We start from the raw sequence: 20,753 nt of genomic DNA, 5'->3' as shown, positions 1-20,753 counted from the left end.
TAATGGAGCGATATTTGGGCTATACACTAGAAAACCAACAATTTATAAGGTTTTGTCATCATGTTTATTGGTTCATGTATGTCTATCTTTCCTCTAACGTGCGCGTTAGAATTGTTTAAGTTCTAACATGTTTGTTGGAAATTGTTTATTTTATAAATCATATTGATTGAAAATGTTTTATGTGTACATTTAATTTTCTAGTGTGTGCATTAGAAACATTTATAAATGGTTTATTTTATAAACTCTATCTTTTGAAAACGTTATTATATGAAAATGTTAAGGTTTATAATGTACGCATTATATCATGTTTTTTTAGACACGTGTGCTAGAAACTGTTTAAGTACATAGATACTAAATCTAAATCATATAAAACTGTTTGATATTCTAGGTTTTGATACTTGATTTTGTAAACCTTTTTTTTATATATATTCATAATATAATATTTTGTAAAACTAAGGAAATGATTTAGAATGATTCTCAACAAAGTTTGGCATATTTTAAATTTTAGAAAATGGTTTGCTACTCTTACTAAAAGTAGTATATGTTAAACTAAGATAACGTTCACGAGGATACTTTATGGTGACAACAACTTCGTGTTGTGCGACCAAGATTGATTGTTCAAGCTTTGCTACTTAAGTGTAGTAATCGTAACAAGTTGATGTTACCCTGGGAGACAGACAGACTCTTTAGTAGAGACCCGAAATCTGTTTTAAGGAAAGCGTATAGAATACTTGCCTCAACCAACGCTCAATATATATTATTATGTTCATGTTTTGTTGCGGCCAATGGAGTTGGGCCAAGGATAAGAATCTGTAGCCATACCAAGGAAAACTAAGATGAATGTGAAGATACTCAACGTGTGGAAGACTCAAGTCAAGAAGTTCCTGGTGAAGTTCTCACCAAAGACATTGACACGAATCTATATTAATTGTACTCTATATTAAATTTTATTTTTGGTTTGTACACGGTATTCTACTACGATATTTCCCTTGTATAACGAGAGTATCATTATACTTATTTTATTTAATCACTTTTATATTATTGTGTCCCATATTTACTATCTTACGCTAATTTTTTTTCTTCTCTAATTCCAACCCGTTTTCCACCTAAACATGTAACAAAAGATTAATACTACAATAAAAACTTTTGAAAAATTTACTATTTGTATAATAATAAAATCTAGTATTTGTTAGTTAAGGCAGGGCTGCATGAAACTAACCAGGTTTTGCTTTCACGTCATGTATTCTCGTCCTGGCTTGGTGTTGAAAGTTTGCAACCTCTTCTAGCTGAATAAGAAGCCGAGTCCTTCAACACGTATGGTATGCTTTAAAAATTATTATGACCTTTATAATATGCATAATTGATCAAATTCATAATACCACAAAAGACATATTTGTTTTACTATGTACACTATATATGATAAAGAAGAAAAGCTTTTTTAATATTCACATGTATAAAATTTTAGTATCCATTTAAGTTTCATTTCCAACACAGATCAAGCTGTATGAGGTCACTCATCAATCATCATTGTTATATATATGTGTATCCTCTAAGATAAGCATACACAACGCCATACATTATATATAAATAGAGAATAGTAGAGTACCTAGGCAAAATTTAATCAGTTTCATTCACGTAATGTTGAAGACACGTACCCAAGATTTCCTAAATTTAGACACGATTTGTTTAGCGCGAATCCACAATGACAACAGAGAATCCCAAACGACGGCCCTTACAAGTTACGTGTTGCGACATCATCACGTATCCAAAGACCTCGATGAAGCCACTATTCTTTTCTATTAATAAGGCTATGCGCGATACTGTTTAAACACACATCCAAACATGGCAACGGTATCCTTGCTTTCTGTTTGTGTTGCAATACTTTCCACTTTTGTTCATGTTGTTGTTTCTGGTCAGTTTGCCAGCTTTAGTAAGCTTGAATTACCTCCAGGGGTTTCGAGCCCTGAATCGGCTGCATTTCGTGAATTTCTCTTGCTTACTGAAGGTCCCTATACGTCCGTATTCGATGGCAGGATAATGAAATGGCAAGGCCCTAATGTAGGTTTTGTGGATTTCGCATATACTGCACCCGGAAGGTCTGTTTTATGCATAACCAGTTATTTTGTTCGTGTTCGTTTAAGAACAAATTAATAAACGAGCACGAACATAGCGTTAACATATTTTCTTGTTCGTTATACTTTGTAAAATAAACTAGCAAAAGTGTTTACAAATGAAACTAGCTTAAATGATCATAACTTGATTTTCCTTCAATTATTAAAATCTATAGTACATGTTAAACGTCAAATTTCTTTTGGGGGATTTTTAGTATATGCATCTTATTAAATATTTTTTTTCTTTATAATTTATAATACTTTGATTAGGAGTAAGCAACTTTGTGATGGTACAACTGATCCGGAAATGGGACCAAAATGCGGAAGGCCAATGGCTCTTAGCTTTAATCCGACAACCAGCCTTCTTTACATAGCTGATGTATTTTTTGGCCTTCTAGTTGTTGGGCCTACCGGCGGGCTTGCAACTCAGCTTTCTGGCGGTTACAAGTTTTTAACTGGTGTTGACGTAAACTTGATAACCGGCGATGTTTACTTCAGTGATGCTAGTTTGACATTTGATATCAGGTAACTCTATTAACTCAAACCATGGATTAAATGTTTACTAGTCTTGTCTTAACACATGAGTATCTTTTTTGATGTAGAAATGTCACACAACCTGGATTTAAGTTTGATTCAACTGGTAGATTCTTGCGTTACAATCCACTAACGAAACGTGTAGATGTTTTGCTCAGTGGTCTCTGGGGTGGGGGTGGTCCATCAGTTAGTCGCGATGGTACATTTGTTCTAGTACCTGAGCTTACCGGTAACCGAATTTCAAAATATTGGCTAGTTGGGCCCAAAGCAAATAAGGCGGAACTTTTGCTAAGTAATGTTGGAAACCCGAATAAAATAAAGCGAGCAGGGAGATTTGGAGAGTTTTGGGCGGCACTTTCGGTTGGATTCATGCCACCAACGCCACTCATCACACCTCTAGGAGTGAGATTCAATTCGAATGGAGTTGTGTTGCAAACAGTGTCATTTGCTACACAATTCTTCAATAAAACAATTAGCTTGGTTCAGGAGCAGAATGGGAAACTTTACGTGGGTTCTCGTTTCACCAATTTCATTGGTGTCTACTCTAACTAGATAACCATGTGTTGTACCGCACCGCTAAATAAAACTATCATAATAAGCTTCGAGTTTTTATAAGATAAAATCTTCGGTTGGAATCTTAAATGTTCACTTACACATTGCTACATACATATCCAACAAATGACATAAACCAATTTATACTTACTATAAATAGTATAAATGAAAATAAGGTTCATGGTCTCATAGATACATATTAACTAAATTATACCAAAACATGCTAAGCGTAAATACGATTGCTTTGAAAAGGGGGATTTTGAAATAAACTTAAAATTAACTAAAACATATTTATTATAAAACTTAATTAAACAGTAAGGTGAATTCAGATATTTAAAAACTAATTCCAATATTAAGGTAAATTCTTAATTCAATTCTAGCTTATGATCATTAACAATTATGGTGCAATGTTTTTTATAATTAACTGTATGTATGAACACTATAGGTCATGTCTTTCGAACATCTACTCTATCTAATGTCTTACCACATGTCGTTCGGTGATTTGAGCAAACCCGATACTAGCTATATGCTTACGTAGTTTAGATCTTAGTGTGCGAGTTGCAAAGATAGAACTATTAATTATAATTAAACATGCTAACATGCATGTCTTTAACCTGTTAGACATGAATTTAAACATCTCTTAAATAGGTCGATCTGTTTAAGACATGAAACCTGTTAAATTCTAACCCAAACCTGTTAAAACCCATGTCGTATCATGTCATATGACATGTCCGTGTCATAAACCGACATCACTATTATTTCCACTCGTTTGACTTTATCACAAGATGACACCGTAACTTTCCTTGTCATTTATCAATTAACTTGAATTAATTTACTTTTAGATCCAATTTGATGTATTTTCTAATAATTTTTTTAGCTTCATTGGTCTTCTCTTAAACCGATGACTTGATGTATTTTTCCCTCTTAGCACTTACATTTATTTTGAACGTCAATTGTCATTCATCGCTACTCGATTGCACATGCAAAACATTATGAAAACAATTCAAGTTCGATTCCATCCCATCAAAATGAGCTTTTCTCAAAATAATGCTACAGCTAGAGATAAATAAATGCACATTTGCAACACTTAAAATGCTATAAATGTGCCTAAAAATGCAACTAACACCCCTAGTCGGGCGGTAGGTTGGGGACTAGCGATTAATCGGGATTAATCGAATCGGATTTTAATACATAATTGTCAATTTTATATATACATACACACATTTTTATATGTAATTTTCAGTTTTGTACGTACGTAAATACATTTTGCCAGAACCTCACTAGAAACCGCTGGTTTTTATGGAATCTCCCCGGAAACCGTTGATTTTAGTTGGAATCTCGCCTGAAACTGCTTATTTTGGTCAGAATCTTGCCGGAAATCTACGATTTTGGCCTGATTTGACCATTGACTGATTAGCCCAAAATTAATCAGTAAAGTGGGTACTAGCGATTAATAGGGGTTTAATCAGCGCCTAGTCGAGATTACTTTTTTAATATGTATGCTAAAAGGTTTAAAGAATTAGTAGATTACTTTGTTAGCCAAGAAAGAAGAAAATAAAAAAAAAAAAAAACGTTTTACTAGTATGATTTTGGTTCAATTGTATCCATATTTGGGTAATTGGCTCGAGTATGCTAATACTATACTAATGTTTTTAAACTTAAGCCCATATATACCCGGTGGCCTACTCTATTAAGTATTAACCATTGCATATATTTTTAATTTGGGGTTTCCTGGTCTTGATTTGGGGTTTGGGTCCATTTGGCATCCTACACTTGAGCAAACAAATAACTACCAAACGTAGTTAATAAGCGATCCAAAGATGAGACTTAACGGACCTTTGCGGACGAGTTTGAGGGTGAGCTTGTAGAGCGTGCTAGACTCACAATCTGTAGATTGGACCGGGTTGTTACAGTTTCATAGCCCATGAGCTCGTTACAATCTCATCTCATGCATGCATTAATTAGGATTAGGAAGAATAATAAGTCAATAACTCGTGTTCCAATCATGTAGTTTTAGTTACTTAAAATAATAAATATAGATTCTAGTAATCTCCATTTGAATTATTTAAATTGTAATTTGCATTATTATTACTATTATTTAAATATTGGTTGGAACAGTGGCGAATCTAGACTCGAAACCGAGCCGGAGCGCTTAAAAATTTTTTTCCCCCATATTTAATACAATGTTAACGAAACAAATATAAAGAACACGACAACAAATAAATTTAAACTAACCGGGTTAACGAACCAACAGTGGCGGGTCTAGGTTGGACTATAAATATCTCCTCTTCGGTTTTTGATAGCTTGAAACGGAGCCATTACATCTTCTTCATTTACTTTATCAAACGTTTCTCTTTCGACCGCACAAACTAAAACATTGTTCAAATACTCATTACCCATTCGATTGCGTAAATCCGTCTTGATAAGCTTCATTTTAGAGAAACATCTTTCAACGGTTGCAGTTGCAACCGATAAAACCAATGCTAGCTTCAATATCCAATAAACCAAAGGAAAAGTTGTGTGTTTTCCGGTTTCCACCATTACACGAGCAAGATCACCCATTCCACCAAGTTTTGCAAATTTATCATCTTCCTTTAAAGTGTAATAAAAGGTCGTAAGATCACCCGGAATACACCCTCTTTCTTCGTTAGTAAAAATCATTCGGATACATCTCTGAAAAAACCACTATCTTAGATATGTCAAACTTGAAAAACGAATCACAAGGATTTAAACCCGACATATTTTCTAACAAAGTAGTTGAGACCTTACTAAATCTATTTCCAAGTTCTTGAATTTGCATATCCAAGACAGTATTAAAAACTTCAACCTCAAAATGATGTCGATTAGTAATGACATACTTCCGGTTTCTTTGATTACCATAACTTTCCTCCATATCTAACATCTTAATATTTTTTTTTTCACAAAAAGATGTAACTTTTGCCAACATCTTGTCAAATACGGTTTGTCTTAGATTATTCAATGCTCGATTTGTCCCGCTTATCAACTTAGACGCTTCCAACAAATCTTGACTCTTTTTTTGAAGATGTTTTGATATAGCATTTGTGAGGCTTAAAATTTCGTCCAACAAGTGTATATAAAACACAAATTCAAAAGTCTTAAAATATGATAGAATACCTTTCGCATTGTATTTTTGTTGCACACTATCTCCATCTAATTTAATAAATTGAAGCACCTCAACAACTTCTGGGAATAATTTTAACAAACTTGTGATTGTTCTATGATGAGAACCCCATCGCGTGTCTCCGGCTCGTGCAAGGGAAACCTCTTGGGTTGGGTTAATGGGTTTTTTTTGTTTGGGCTTTATCTTTTGATTGGTATTTTTTTCCAGCCGTAACGAAACACGAAAATCGACCAAATTTTTTTTTACACTACCCGTAAAAATTTGAGCCGTAGCGGAGGCTACGGCTCCGTATAAGGTAAGTGCGCCCCTGGGTTGAAACCATATGAGGGTGAGTCTTTCATGCCTGACTCACCCATGAAAACACCATCTAGGAGAATACCCGTCACTTAAAAAAACCATCTTGCGTAAGGTTTCAAACTTTAGACCTAAGCCTTCATTTGTATTCTTATTGACAAAAATATCAGATAAAGAGCTATATACACGAGCTCTCTCTTTTCTTGAAAACAATTATCATCAGTCACAAAAGATTGATGCTATAATAAAAAGTTTAGACATAAGTTATTATATGTATAAAAATCGGTTTTCATAGTTGGTAATCGAAGCACGTCCTACTCTTAACGGACCTTTGCGAACGAGCTTGAGGGTGAGCTTGTAGAGGTTTCATAGCCCATGAACGCAAAAAATGACTACTTTTCGATGGCTTTAATTTATGGTCATACTCGGACACAAGTAACATGTTTACGTATCAGATACGTCACCTAACCCTCCAACCCGATCCAGATGAGTACCGGGCTTACCGGCCCGGTACTTACAAGTCATATACGTGCAACTGCAGGCCAAGTCTTACGGATCCCACGTTGTCATGCATGCATGCAGGCATTTAAGAAGAGTAATAACAAGTCAACTTTCATGTTACGTATCTTGTAAGTTTAATTCCTTAAATAATCTAGTTGAATTATTTAAACTCTAATTTGCTTTTTTATTACAGAAATATCTGAAAACGTGTTCCACGATATTTATTTAAAATGAAGAATTCTTATTTCCACATGGCGTCACATGAAGAATTCTCTTCTTATTCTCAAAATACAACATCTCCGAAACTAATGGAGAATATACATACAATAATACAATTAATCAATTGAAACTAAAAAAATTTGTAATAAGCATCCAAATGATTAATATAATTAAGTGACATGTAAACGAGCAACAAGCTACGCTGTAACCCCGTTTTGGATAGCAACTTGTGAATATCAAATTCGAAATGCACACATATTTCCTAAAGTGACGGCCCTTAGGATCTACATCATCACGTTCCCAAGATCTTGATGAAGCATTAACTAGTTTTCTTTCTTTCCTATAAATAAGAGCTATGTGCAAATCTTTTGAATAATATCTCACATACATAGCCAAACAAACATGGTCACTCTAACACCATCTTTGCTTTCTGTTTTTGTGGCATCTCTTTATACTTTTGTTGTTGTTTCCTGTCAATTTACCACGTTTAGTCAGATCGATTTGCCTCCAAGGGCTGTCGGCCCGACCTCAGCTGCTTTCAGTGGGCTTGTCTTGACTGAAGGTCCCTTTACAACCGTAAGGGATGGTAGGATACTGAAATGGCTAGGCCCTGACCTCGGTTTCGTGGATTTCGCATATACAACACCCACAAGGTTATGTTTTATATATGTATCCTTTAAGAACGGTTCATGAAAATACCTATTGTGGATGCTCTAATAAGACTATAAAGTTATTTAGATAAGATTTTTATTAAATCAAATATACAAATTAAATGAGAAAGATATTGATCTTGTGTGATTTCTAGGCTGACAATCTGATTAATTTTCTTTTATCAGGACCAAGCAACTTTGTGATGGCACGACTGATCCGAATAATTGGCCAATATGCGGAAGACCAACAGCTCTTAGCTTTAATCCCATAACCGGCCTTCTTTACATAACTGATGCGTATTTTGGGCTTCTAGTTGTTGGACCCAACGATGGCCTTGCAACTCAGCTAGCCGGTGGTTTCAAATTCGCTTTTGGTATTGACGTCGACATGTTAACGAGCATTGTTTATTTCTGTGATGCTAGTTTGACTTATAACATCAGGTAACCATATTAACTCAAACCATGATTAAGTTTTTATTAATCTTGTCTTAACACATGTCCAACCAAAAAGAAACTTAAATATCTGTTATGCTGCCGAGATTCCATGCAACCTGGATTTGTGCCTGATTCAACCGGTAGACTATTGCGTTACAACCCGTTTACAAAAGAAGTATCTGTTTTGGTGAGTGGTATCTCGGGTGTGACTGATCCTGCAGTCAGTCACGATGGTACATTTGTTGTATACCCTGAGTTTTATGCTAACAAAATTTCAAAATACTGGCTAGCGGGGCCAAAAAAAATCAGGCGGAAGTTTTGATAGACAATATTGAGAGCCCAAATAAGATAAAGCGAGCCGAGAGCTTTGGACAGTTTTGGATAGCAGAATCAAAAGGATTATCTCCGCCAACGCCACTCATCACACCTCAAGGAGTGAGGTTCAATTCAAATGGGGATGTGCTGCAAATAGTGTCATTTGCTACACAGTACTTCAATCAATCAGTTAATTTGGTTCAGGAGCATTATGGGAAACTTTATGTAGGTTGTCGCTTTACCGATTTCATTGGTGTCTACTCTAATTAGGATAATCAAATGATGTACCGCCGCCACTAAATAAGGTTGATCGAATAAACCATCGTAATAAAGCTTCGTGTTTAATTTTATAAGATAAATTTTTGGTTGGAATTTCTTAAATATTCACTTAAACAATGTTGCATTGTCGTTTTTGATTTCAAACAATGTGTCGAGTACATGTTAACCACTACTTACAGAGCATTGTGTATACCTAGTAGATTTCATTGGTGTCTACTCTAATTAGGATAATCAAATGATGTACCGCCGCCACTAAATAAGGTTGATCTAATAAACCATCATAATAAAGCTTCGTGTTTAATTTTATAAGATAAATTTTTGGTTGGAATTTCTTAAATATTCACTTAAACAATGTTGCATTGTCGTTTTTGATTTCAAACAATGTGTCGAGTACATGTTAACCACTACTTACAGAGCATTGTGTATACCTAGTAGTTTGCATTTTTTCTATTAAATTTTGTTAACTAGAAAAACTAAAAGTATAAATACGAAAGTCAATGAATGTATAGCTTACCTTATTTCTCATGAATCCAATACAAAAAGAATTATTATTTTTTTCAAGTATAAGTATGTTTTGTTGGTTATTTTAGTGTTATTGGATTAACTTGTCGATCGAGGAAATGACGTTAGAGATTAAACGAGTTAGGTAACGCGGGAGTGCGAGCTCGTTTAACAATAATGTTATTTAGGCTTTGTTATTCGGTTTAAGTTATTATTTACTTGGGCTTAATTATAATGATATATGGGCTTCTTATTAAATATTTTGGTTTATGTGGGATAAGGGATATGGGAATCTACCGATGGTTTCATTCTCTTGGATTTTTGTCACTTGATCGAATACACAGAACAAGGAGATTGTTACTTCTTCTCTGGTTCATCATCACATACACAGATTCTTAAAAATCCAATTTCATCTACATAAAATCTCTGTCTTATCCGATAAATTATTGCGTGTAATCCGCAAATAGGTTTATCTGAAAGTGATTCACGATTTAGAGATTAATCCAGACAATTGTTCATGAAACTAAGATTGAAATCATGATTACGGGTTTGTATCATTGATCGAATTCATATTCCAGGTACGCAAAAATACAACATGTTTTGGGTGATCGGGCCAGGTATCCTAATCCCGTGCGGCGTACCCATTCCAAACCCACAAAATACCATAAAACTAAGCACATACCTATTGTTGGTTTTAGGTCCACCCGTCTTAATTATCATGTGCTGCTAGACCCGGTTTCTGTATATTGGACCGGCTCAAAAGTTTCATAGTCCATGAACAGAAACGTGGTTACTTATGATGGTTTTATGGTTCATTCACATGTAATGTACCATGTTTATTTTCTTACTCTTTTCGTTTCTAATTTCAAACCGCTTTCGCCTAAACAGGTCACAAAAGATTAAAACTATGATGAAAAGTGTAAATATAATTATTACTTGTATAATAATCAATCTTAATCTTCGGTAATCAAGGCATGGCTGCACGAAACTAACCCGGTTTTACTTTCACGTCATAGCTTGATCACATAAAAAATTATCTTTTCAAAGTGACGAGTCTAATAGTTTGCTATCCGGCCTATACACATGTATTCTCGTCCGGTTAGGTGTTGCAACCTCTTTATGCTGTATCAGATGTCGTGTCTTTCAACATGGATAATATAGTAAACTTCAAAAACGTAAGCAACTTTATGATGGTATAACTGATCCAGATACGGGGCCAATATGCGAAAGGCCAATGGCTCTTAGCTTTCATCTGACAACCGATTATATCAACTCAAACAGTGGATTAAGTGTTTACTAATCTAGATTGCTTCGTTAGCCAAGAAAGAAGAAACTAAATATAGAAGTTTACTCGTATGATTCAGATTAATTAGTATCTATGTTTTGGGTAATTGGCTTGAGTATTCTAATACCATACTCTCAAAATGTTTTTAAAACTAAGCTCATTTTACTTTTGGGTGTATGGTCTAGTTTTGGGTTTTGGGTCCATTTGACAACCATTTCCTGAGCAAACAAATAACCAACGAACATAACTAAAAAACAATCCATGGGTGAGACTTAACACCTTTGCAACGAGTTTGAGGGTGAGCTTGTAGAGCCTTTCACAGTTTCACTTTCACCTGCTAGACTCACTTTCTATAGATTAGGTCGGCTCGTTAGAGTGTTAGACTGTCCATTATGGAGGGGGCAATGGGGTGGCTTCATTCTCCTCATCCATTAACCAGCCGCCAAACCCCAACACCATGATGGGGCCAAACCCTGTTGCCAGTGGCGGATTGAAGACCAGTGATGGTCGGGCAAAAATCGTGTATATTATTATAGTTTTTGTTTATTTTTAGTTTAAATATTATGTGAACTTTGGTACTTCAAGCGTGTTTATGTGTTTCAGGATACTTGACGTTAAGGACGCTTATCGGGATGAATTACGGGCTTGGAGCGAAGATATAGAAGACTCATGATGATTGGCACACTTTCCTATGCAAAATAAATGAAGAAAATAAAGAAAATTCTGTCAGACGCTTTTAGCGCGGTGCTAAAAGGTCCTGATTGTGATGTCAGCGTATCTCTAAGATCATCAGAATTTTGAGTTTTTAGCGCGGCGCGAAAATCACACTCCTGGAATGTTAGCGACGCGCTAAGATCCTCCTGACGGGAAAAATAACCCTAACTTTGATATAATCAGTTTTTCAGCCCCCATTCGAGATATCTTTCATTCCTCCAACCAAGTACAAGCCCTAGGACGATTTTCCACCATCCCGAAGCCTCCGGTTCGTTCGTTCATCGCATGCTTTCATCCTCTCATCAGATAAGCGAATCCTTCGTGATGCCGATGTCAGACTAAACAATTGTATTCACTTTAGGCTAGGGTTTTGTGCAAACTAACTTTGATCAGATTCTATGTTTTAAATGATTATAAACTTGATTGATTATTTTTAATCTTGTTTTACATTACGAATTGATTGTTTAAATAGTTTATGATTTTGATTGTCAAACTTTGCATCACTTATCTGGTTGTGTTCATCACATGTAGGGTTAGCTCTTATGTCATTGAACCAATAATCGTTAGTCATTGCTTATAACTGATTTTCATATTTTAACTGGTAATTGGGTAAACCGGAGTTCAGTTGTGTCAACAATTCGGTTAGGGTATCGTTTGTCCTCACAACCCAACTGTTAGGTTTAGTAATTACTGCGCAATTAATCTTAAAGAATCTGTGATTAGTCGGTTATCACTTTACCTGAACCTGAAGTGAATCTTTCTCTCATAATTGTTTACAGTTCGTTTAAAGTAATCGCGTGTTATTATACTCATTTTTATAAACCGCTTGACATCGTCTGTCCACCTTAGTTAATTAATTAATAGTAATAAACTTGCACTTTCCACTGATTCCCTGTGGAGACGACCTTACTTACCCGTACTAGTTATAGGTATTTAAGCTTCATAAATACTTGTTTTTGATTAGAGCACGACATCTACGTCAACCAGCCCAGTGGGGGTTAGTCACCCACTTAGATTTAGTGAGCCTATGTAATAATTAAGCTTTGTAGTGGTAATTTGGATTATAAACATCAATAAAGACGCCTCCTGTTTTTTTAATTAGCCTCATATACTGTGTTTTTTCCAGCCCAATAAAGTGATAAGCAAGCCCATTCTTTTTTTTTTGAATGATCGATTAAAAAAAGATGTTAATTGTTATATGAAGAAGACATGCATGCAGACGATTCATGAATATCAAGTTTGTTTAGAGAATTAGTTTTACCCGTTGGAATCGCATGGTGAAAGATTTTCCAGCTATGAAGATGTTAATGACAAAATTGCATAATCGAATTGGTAAGGACTTTTTGAATGCTTGTGCAATTTGTATCATCAAAAAGAAGCATTTTAAAGTGTTTCAAATTAAGTTGTAGTTGACCGTTTTCAAACAATGAAATCACATATACACCGACTATAATATGTATTTTGTTTAGCTATATTTAATGTAGTTCGCTTTAGATTTTCATGTAGTTGATTTTTATTGATTGTTTTCCCCCACTAAGTTAAATGTCTGGATCCGCCATTGCCTGTTGCGTTTCTCTCGCCATCCTCTTAACGCATGACAGAACTCAAAAGGGCGTGGTCCACCACATTTCATCCGATCACTTTTTTTTGTTTATCTAGTTAAATCAGAACGCACTTGTTAAAATGTGGGTTAGTTAAAACAACTTTTTATGCGATAACGTGAGTAACATAAAGCATTAACTAGGCAAACCACAACATAAAGTCTTAGTTTCATAGCCCATGAGCTCGTTAGAGTCTGATCATGCATGCATTAATTAGGAAGAATAATAAGTCAACGTTTCATTTTTCAATTTAGATCCTAGTAATCTCCATTTGAATTATTTAAATTGTAATTTGCATTTTTATTGATGAAATATCACAAAACGTGCTCCACGAGCTCTTTCTTTTCTTCTGATCCCAGAGATCTTCAAGTTCTTAATTAATTTGATCCATTTAAGTTTTTAACTAATTTCTTTTCATATAATTTGGATAAGAAAGGAAGAATAATAAGTCAACGTTTCATAATGTAGTTTGAGAGTGAGCTTAAACATAGATCCTAGTAATCTCTATGTGAATGATTTAAATTCTAAGGGTCAGGCTAAACGTACCCCCCTGGTTGCTTGTCATACCCCCCCCCCTTTGGAAAAACCAACTTTCATATTACCCATTAAAATCATATGTTTACCAAATTAGCACAAAATTAAGGATTTCATATTATTTTTTTTACAAGTCGCGTTTTTTTTATGATTTCGGGTTTAGGGTTTAGGTTTAGGTTTTCGGGTTTAGGGTTCGGGTTTAGGTTTTCGGGTTTAGGGTTTAGGTTTTCGGGTTTAGGGTTTAGGATTGTATAGTACTGATTAACTATATATACAAAAAAAATAATAATAACGATAACTATACTATAGTTTATAGAAATACCCTTAACTAAATATATCTTCTAGCTATACTAACAACAAAATAATAATAAATCCTAATGATATTCTCTACTAACCTGATAATCAGTTTAATTTTTCATCAGAACCCAAAATTAGTAATCAACAAAACGAAATTCAATTAAACTGCAAAATCTTAATAATTATAAATATAAATACTATTAAAATTAAAGAAAATATATTATAATATTTACAAAATTAAGGGGGTACGTTTGGCAGCACCCAATTCTAATTACTTGCATTCTTATTGAAGAAATATCAGAAATCAACAATTATCATTTACTTTCTTACATTCTTTTTCTTCTCCTCAAATCTCAACCTTCCAAAAATCTTTTACTGCCTAAAAATCAATTTTCGTATTTGGTAATCGACGCACATCTTACTCTAGACCTTTGCAAACGAGTTTCAAGGTGAGTTTGTAAGAGCCTTTCATAGTTTCATAGGCCATGCATAAACACAAAATGATTACTTTTTGATGGTTTTAATTTAATTATCGTGGTAATTAACAGGTTTACGTACTGATACCACCCAACCCTTTAACCCGATCCACATGAGTACCCGCCCGGTACATGGAATGAATGCCAAGTAATGTGCATGTGCAGGCCAAGTCCTACGGATCCCACGTTGTCATGCATGCAGGCATTTAAGAAGAATAATAACAAGTCAACTTTCATGTTAATTACGTATCTTGTAGTTTTAGTTCCTTCAATAAAATAATCTCTAGTTGAATTGTTTAAACTGTAAATTGCATTAACTTATTGCAGAAATATCAAAAAATGTGTTCCACGATGTTTTTTTAAATGAAGAATTCTTATGTCCACGTCAGAGCTTATCACATGTGAAGAATTCTCTTCTTACTACAGCTGTATTCTATTGTACCCTTAAGGTGGGTAGGTGCCTTGTATCTAACAACACACTAACTATTACCAGTTATATTGAATCAACCTCTACACTAGTTGGCGGAAACAACAGGACCGAGATCTCGGATCTTGTTGTTATTGTTTATTGCCGAGAACAAAGAAAGAAGAAGAGAGAGTTGGTAGGTTAGAGATAAGATTTTTAGCAAAAGGTTATAGTGTGTATGAGAGACTCACAGAATATATAGTGTGAGTTCTCATGCAAATCTATTTCATATAACAAGGCCCAGTGGGCTCCAAATACAAAGGCCTATGACCCAAACATACATAGGACATTGTTCAACGAACATAAGTAAACAAAACAAAGTTCAAGTTACAAATACGAAAGACTAACACCGTAAAAGGGCCTTACATGCAGTGACGAAGCTTGGGCGAGTTCGTCGGGGGGGGGGGGGGGGCTCAAAATGTATTATAAAAATTATAAACTAGGGGGCGGCCTCAAATCACTGCGTGAAAATTTAGATAAGGTGACACAGAATAAGTGTCACTGTATCCATTTCGTCACACATATCCCTTTCAGTCCAAGTGACACCAAAGCCGCCGCCACCATAGATACCATACGGTGACCTTGAAGTTTTGTGACCGTAGGTCTTAAAAAGCGTGACTAAAAGGTTTCAATATTTTTGCTGGAATCAAGCTTTCGTCTATTAAGTGTGACTAAAGGTAGCAGCGGTCACATGAATCTATTTTCAATGTGACCGTTTCTACTGTATAGTCACAAACATTTATGTTTTAGCGACAACAATTTAATACAACAGTGAAAAAATGTAGCAAGTTCAACATGATGTTCTTATAAGTGTGGCCGTTTCTTATATATAGTGACGTGAAAGCTTGTTGTCACATTGAATTAAAATTACAGTGACAAAAGGTTTTAAGTAGTTACACATTTTGTCCCCATCAGTGTGGCTATATCATTCAGTCACACAAAACAAAGTCACACCGTGTGACTAATGTTTAAGTGTGACTATTGTCTATCTTTGGTGACACATATTGTATCTGCCCAAGTTTCAACTTTAAGTGTGGCTATTGTCTATCTTTTGTGACACATAACGTTTTTGCCCACTTTTAACTATAAATGTGACTAAAAACCAAATTCAATTAATATATTGTAATTCTAATTAAAAAATCATTAAATTAACATGAAACCCCTAGCTAATGGAAATCCAAATCATATCATATATTAATAATAATATATATCCATACATAAGATTGTTCATCACACTAAACATTGAAGTACAATATATATTATCGATCTGTAGGCCGTCTTTGTTGATCGATCATCCTTGTGTCAGGATCATCATGCAGATCTTCGTCCCTTAAACCAGGTTTTGCATTTTTCTCTTCTTCTTTGGTGGTGGTGACTTTGGTGGTAGCTGGAGGAATAAAACATGAAAAAAAGTTAATATATATGAAACAGATTAAAACCAAAGTGGATCGAACTTACTGCATATATGTACAAGAACCACATAGCCCGGTTGCATCCGAAGCCAAAACACCGGTCACGAATGCAGGCTGCCTCGTTAAGAGCTACCGAAACAGCTTGGCGTAACTGTATGTACATTAGCAACTTACAAACCCTTCACTAAAATTTGCACAACTACACTTATCCTACTGTAACTAACTATGGTTTGATGTAATGATTCTTACCATCATAAAGATTTTTATTTGGTTGCTTATTGATTTCATCCTATGAAGGGTTTGTACGTACTTACTTCCATTTGAAAGATAGTCTTCATAGTTACTTCATATATCTCTACATCCACAAAATTAAAAACTTGAATAGGTCAATGACAAAGAGCAAAACAAGAGGAATGTATATCTTACAATTTCTCCAACTTTCAGTCTCAAACGTTTTTTTATAAATACTTAGATTAAATATAAAGACTACAATTTGCAACTTACCAGGCCAACTGGGAAATATGTATGCAGCTTCTTTTGGATTTTCTTCTCCCTTGCCCATGGCTCAAACTCGTTCCTGGTTAACTCTTCAAACATTTAAATTTAATTAACTGAAGACACTAAATCAGTAACAATATAGACACTTTGTAACTAGCTAAAGATAACTGTTTCTTAAAAATAAAACAAACACATAAAAGATAAGTTTGTAACCTGTTTGACCCCATATGAATCAGATCCAACACTCTGCAGTCTTTTGCCTCATTTCCATATATGAGAGCTGGTCAATAACTTTTAAGTTTCTGAACACGTTAAGTTTACAAGATTGTACGTGGTTATTACAGTAAAGATATTAAACTGAAAACTAAAATAACAACTTATGTATCTACAAACTAAATTACACTATATAAAATTAAACACAATTAACATATATCTTAAATCATCATAAAACCCTAAATCTGAATACATGAAATAAAATAAATAAACTAGAAAGAACTGGCATACCACTGATGTCAAACCCATGGGTCAGCAGCATCAATGTCAAATCTGGTCAATTGCAACAAGTCTCGCCAGAAAGTGCATATGCACACATAAACAAACACAAAATTAACATGAATTATACCTAAAATCCCCAAAATTAACATATATTATACCTAAAATCCTCAAAATCAACATATAATATACCTAAAATCCCCAACATTAACATATATTATACCTAAAATCCCCAAATTAGTATGATTATACCTAAAATCTCCTAAATTAACATGTATTATGCCTAAAATCTCCTAAATTACAATGTATTATGCCTAAATCACAAAAACTAACAATTATTACCTAAAATCCCGACTTACAAGAAATATGGTGACAGAAGTAGTGGTGGTAAGCGGTGGTCGTCGGAATTAAGCGGCACAGGAGATGGTTGTGGTTTGGAGTGAAGAAAGTGGTGCTCGACGGTGGTGTTTGGCTGTGGTGGCGAGGTATAAGACAACGGTGGTGGGGGCTATGTGTACCGGCGGTGGCTATTCAGAGGTTGCAGTGGTTAATCGGAGGGTTGAATGGTGTGAGGATGAGATGGTAGAACTAGGGTTTGTAATGGTCAGGGAGTTTTGGTAGGCAAAAGGAAAATATCTGAGGTTTTTAGGAGGGATAGCGTGATCGACAGAGAGAAAAACCACCGCCCAAATTTTTAGAGGTCACTATTGTATGGTCACACCTAGTAACTCACGTAAGTGACCAAATCCAAAACCATTCAGTCACAAAAATAAAAAACTACAATGACGGTTGGTAACAACTGGCCACACACATCCAGTGTGGATATGCTACCTGTGTTTTTGGTCACATGAATAAAAAATCAATCAATACCATGGCAGTTGGTAATATTTGGTCACTCGTTTGTTCGGTGTGGCTAGTAACTGTCACATTATTTTATTGAAGTGTGGCTAAAATGTGAGTTTATGGTCACGTTCTTTTTGAAAACATGACCAAAGGTATCGTAACGGGCTTTTATTGTCACACGAATTGAAGTGTGTGTCTAAAAGATGTGTTTATGGTCACGTTCATTAAGAAAGTGTGACCAAAGGCCTCGTAACTGGGTTGTTTCGTCACACGAATGCTCAAATGTGTGGCTGAAACTAAGATTAGCCACAAATTTTTTCAAAAGTGTTACAAGATGGTTTTTGAAAAAGTGTGACTATAGCCCAGATCTGACATAGTGAATTTTCAGTATAAAACGGGTAAATTTGCACTACGTATACATAATTTTTGGACGGAAAAATGGTCGATTTACACTACCGTGCAAAAAAACAGAGAGGGCCGTGCTTACATGGTGGGACGCGATGAGAATTTGTTTGGCATCGGTTCATTATTGTACCGGTACGGTACGTACATGCCATGAAGAATAAGGCAGTACCTTCGTTCCTTTTAGACCACGTACTTTTTTTTATTTTCATCGGTGACAGTATATATAGACTGTAGACACAGTGAAGGGTAGCTTGGGGCGGCCGACATCATGTTTATTGGCCATTGTAACCGATCGAAAAGATGTAGATGATGATCGGTTTCATCGGAAAAAGAAAGTTGACAGGCCAATGGTGGATCTAGAAGAAAATTCAGAGATAATCACAAAAACTTTTGAACCTAGGGGTATCTTAATATTTGCTTAGGATATTCAAATACATAAAATGGGGAAGAAGAAAGAGTTTTTTCTTTCACTAATTTTGCACTCTATCGTGAAAGTTGAGGAGTATTCCGGGTACATCTGAACACTCCCCTAGATCTATCAGCCCCTGTACGTGGCAGCCAGCAGTTGAACCGTGGTCTAGAACTCGAACGATGACTAGGACTTAAGGTAGAGAGCGGGTACGCCCAGATTCCATGTAATCCTTTAAGATATATACGATAACACTAATATCTCCAAAACTATTGGAGAATATACACACAATAATGCAATTAATATACATATAATTATACATCCTTAAAAATAAACATCAACTTGCGATTGCGAATATCAAATTCAAAATGTACACATTTCCTAAAATGACGGCCCTTAGGATCTTCATCATCACGTTCCAAAGATCTTTTTGAAGCATTAACTAGTATTATTTCTTTCCTATAAATAAAGCCATATGCAATACTCTTGAATCATATCACATACATACATACATATCCAAACATGATCACTCTAACACCATCCTTGCTTTCTGTTTTTGTTGCATTTCTTTACACTTTTGTCGTTGTCTCCGGCCAATATACCATTTTTAGTAAGATCGAATTGCCTCAAGGGACATTCGGCCCGACCTCGGCTGCTTTCAATGGGCTTGTCCCGATTGAAGGCCCCTTTACAACCGTAGCCGATGGTAGGATACTAAAATGGCTAGGCCCTAACATCGGTTTCGTGGACTTTGCATATACTACACCCACAAGGTCATGTTTTATGTATACTCATTTTTGTAAAGAAAACCAAACGGACACGAACGAAGATATGTTCATGCCCGTTTTGTTTAGTGATAGATAAGCGAATGCGGACATATAACCACACATATGTTCTTGTTATCCTGTATATGTGTTCATTCACTATATACAAATTTAAGCTGCCAAAATAGCCTACACCTACTTTATCATTATTATTATTTAATTTTTTTGATGGATACGTAAATGGATATAACTTACCTTTCTAGAACGTAAATAACGAACGTTGCATGTTATTTATCGCATGATTGATTCATTAAATGAGAAAAAAAGTATCATATCATTCAAGTACTTTTAAGTTAAATTCGTTTATTTTACACAACATTTAAACAAATTTATATGTCCAAAACTCCAAATGGCATTAGCTTATCTATATTATTTGTTTTTCACTATGTTTTTTAAAAGCAAATATACACAACTTAAACGCCATCAATTTTCTTCTTTGATATCTAGATTACGCAATCCTATTGATTATTTGTGTTTTTTGTTTGGATATATTGATCAGGAGCAAGCAACTTTGTGAAGGTACAAATGATCCAGATCTAGGACCAACATGCGGAAGGCCAGTGGCTCTTAGCTTTCATCCCATAACCGGTCTTCTTTATATAGCTGACGCGTTTTTCGGGCTTCTAGTTGTTGGGCCTAACGGCGGGCTTGCAACTCAGCTTGCTGGTGGTTTCAAGTATACTACCGGTGTTGATGTTGACTTAATATCCGGCAATGTTTATTTCCTTGATGCTAGTTTGACTTATACTTTCAGGTAACCATATAACTAACTTAAACCATGAATCAAGTTTCTACTACATGTCCATCTAAAACAAAACTTAAAAATGTATTTTGATGCAGAGATGTCACACAACCTGGATTTATACCTGATTCAACCGGTAGATTATTGCGTTACAACACGATTACAAAAGAAGTATCCGTTTTGCTCAGTGGTCTCCCAGGCGGGGGTGGTCCTGCAGTTAGT

The 20,753-nt window shown here is 35.1% G+C and overlaps 3 protein-coding genes and 1 pseudogene across 3 annotated transcripts; all 4 read left to right on the top strand.

Annotated features, from left to right (window-relative positions):
• Positions 1–1,530: 1,530 nt before the first annotated feature.
• LOC143573402 (protein STRICTOSIDINE SYNTHASE-LIKE 11-like) lies at positions 1,531–3,222 on the top strand. Its single transcript, XM_077058291.1, has 3 exons — positions 1,531–2,096; positions 2,382–2,636; positions 2,714–3,222. The coding sequence occupies exons 1-3, from the start codon at positions 1,843–1,845 to the stop codon at positions 3,195–3,197; spliced, it is 993 nt and encodes a 330-aa protein (XP_076914406.1). The 5' UTR covers positions 1,531–1,842; the 3' UTR covers positions 3,198–3,222.
• Positions 3,223–7,582: 4,360 nt separating this feature from the next.
• LOC143573400 (strictosidine synthase-like) lies at positions 7,583–8,473 on the top strand. The gene is made up of 2 exons (XM_077058289.1): positions 7,583–8,006; positions 8,190–8,473. Exons 1-2 carry the CDS (start codon positions 7,756–7,758, stop codon positions 8,446–8,448), a joined length of 510 nt encoding a protein of 169 aa, XP_076914404.1. The 5' UTR covers positions 7,583–7,755; the 3' UTR covers positions 8,449–8,473.
• Position 8,474: 1 nt separating this feature from the next.
• LOC143573401 (protein STRICTOSIDINE SYNTHASE-LIKE 12 pseudogene) lies at positions 8,475–9,153 on the top strand (annotated as a pseudogene).
• Positions 9,154–19,346: 10,193 nt separating this feature from the next.
• LOC143573399 (strictosidine synthase-like) lies at positions 19,347–20,718 on the top strand. Its single transcript, XM_077058288.1, has 2 exons — positions 19,347–19,738; positions 20,289–20,718. The coding sequence occupies exons 1-2, from the start codon at positions 19,488–19,490 to the stop codon at positions 20,545–20,547; spliced, it is 510 nt and encodes a 169-aa protein (XP_076914403.1). The 5' UTR covers positions 19,347–19,487; the 3' UTR covers positions 20,548–20,718.
• The last annotated feature ends 35 nt before the right edge of the window (positions 20,719–20,753 follow it).

The sequence above is a fragment of the Bidens hawaiensis genome, unplaced genomic scaffold, assembly GCF_021521415.1.
Source record: "Bidens hawaiensis isolate Kalapana, Puna unplaced genomic scaffold, B.hawaiensis_p1.1 tig00026411_1, whole genome shotgun sequence".
In the NCBI taxonomy this organism is placed as follows: domain Eukaryota; kingdom Viridiplantae; phylum Streptophyta; class Magnoliopsida; order Asterales; family Asteraceae; genus Bidens; species Bidens hawaiensis.
Note: the sequence above shows the minus strand (reverse complement) of the source record. Positions and strands in the feature narration are given on the sequence as shown.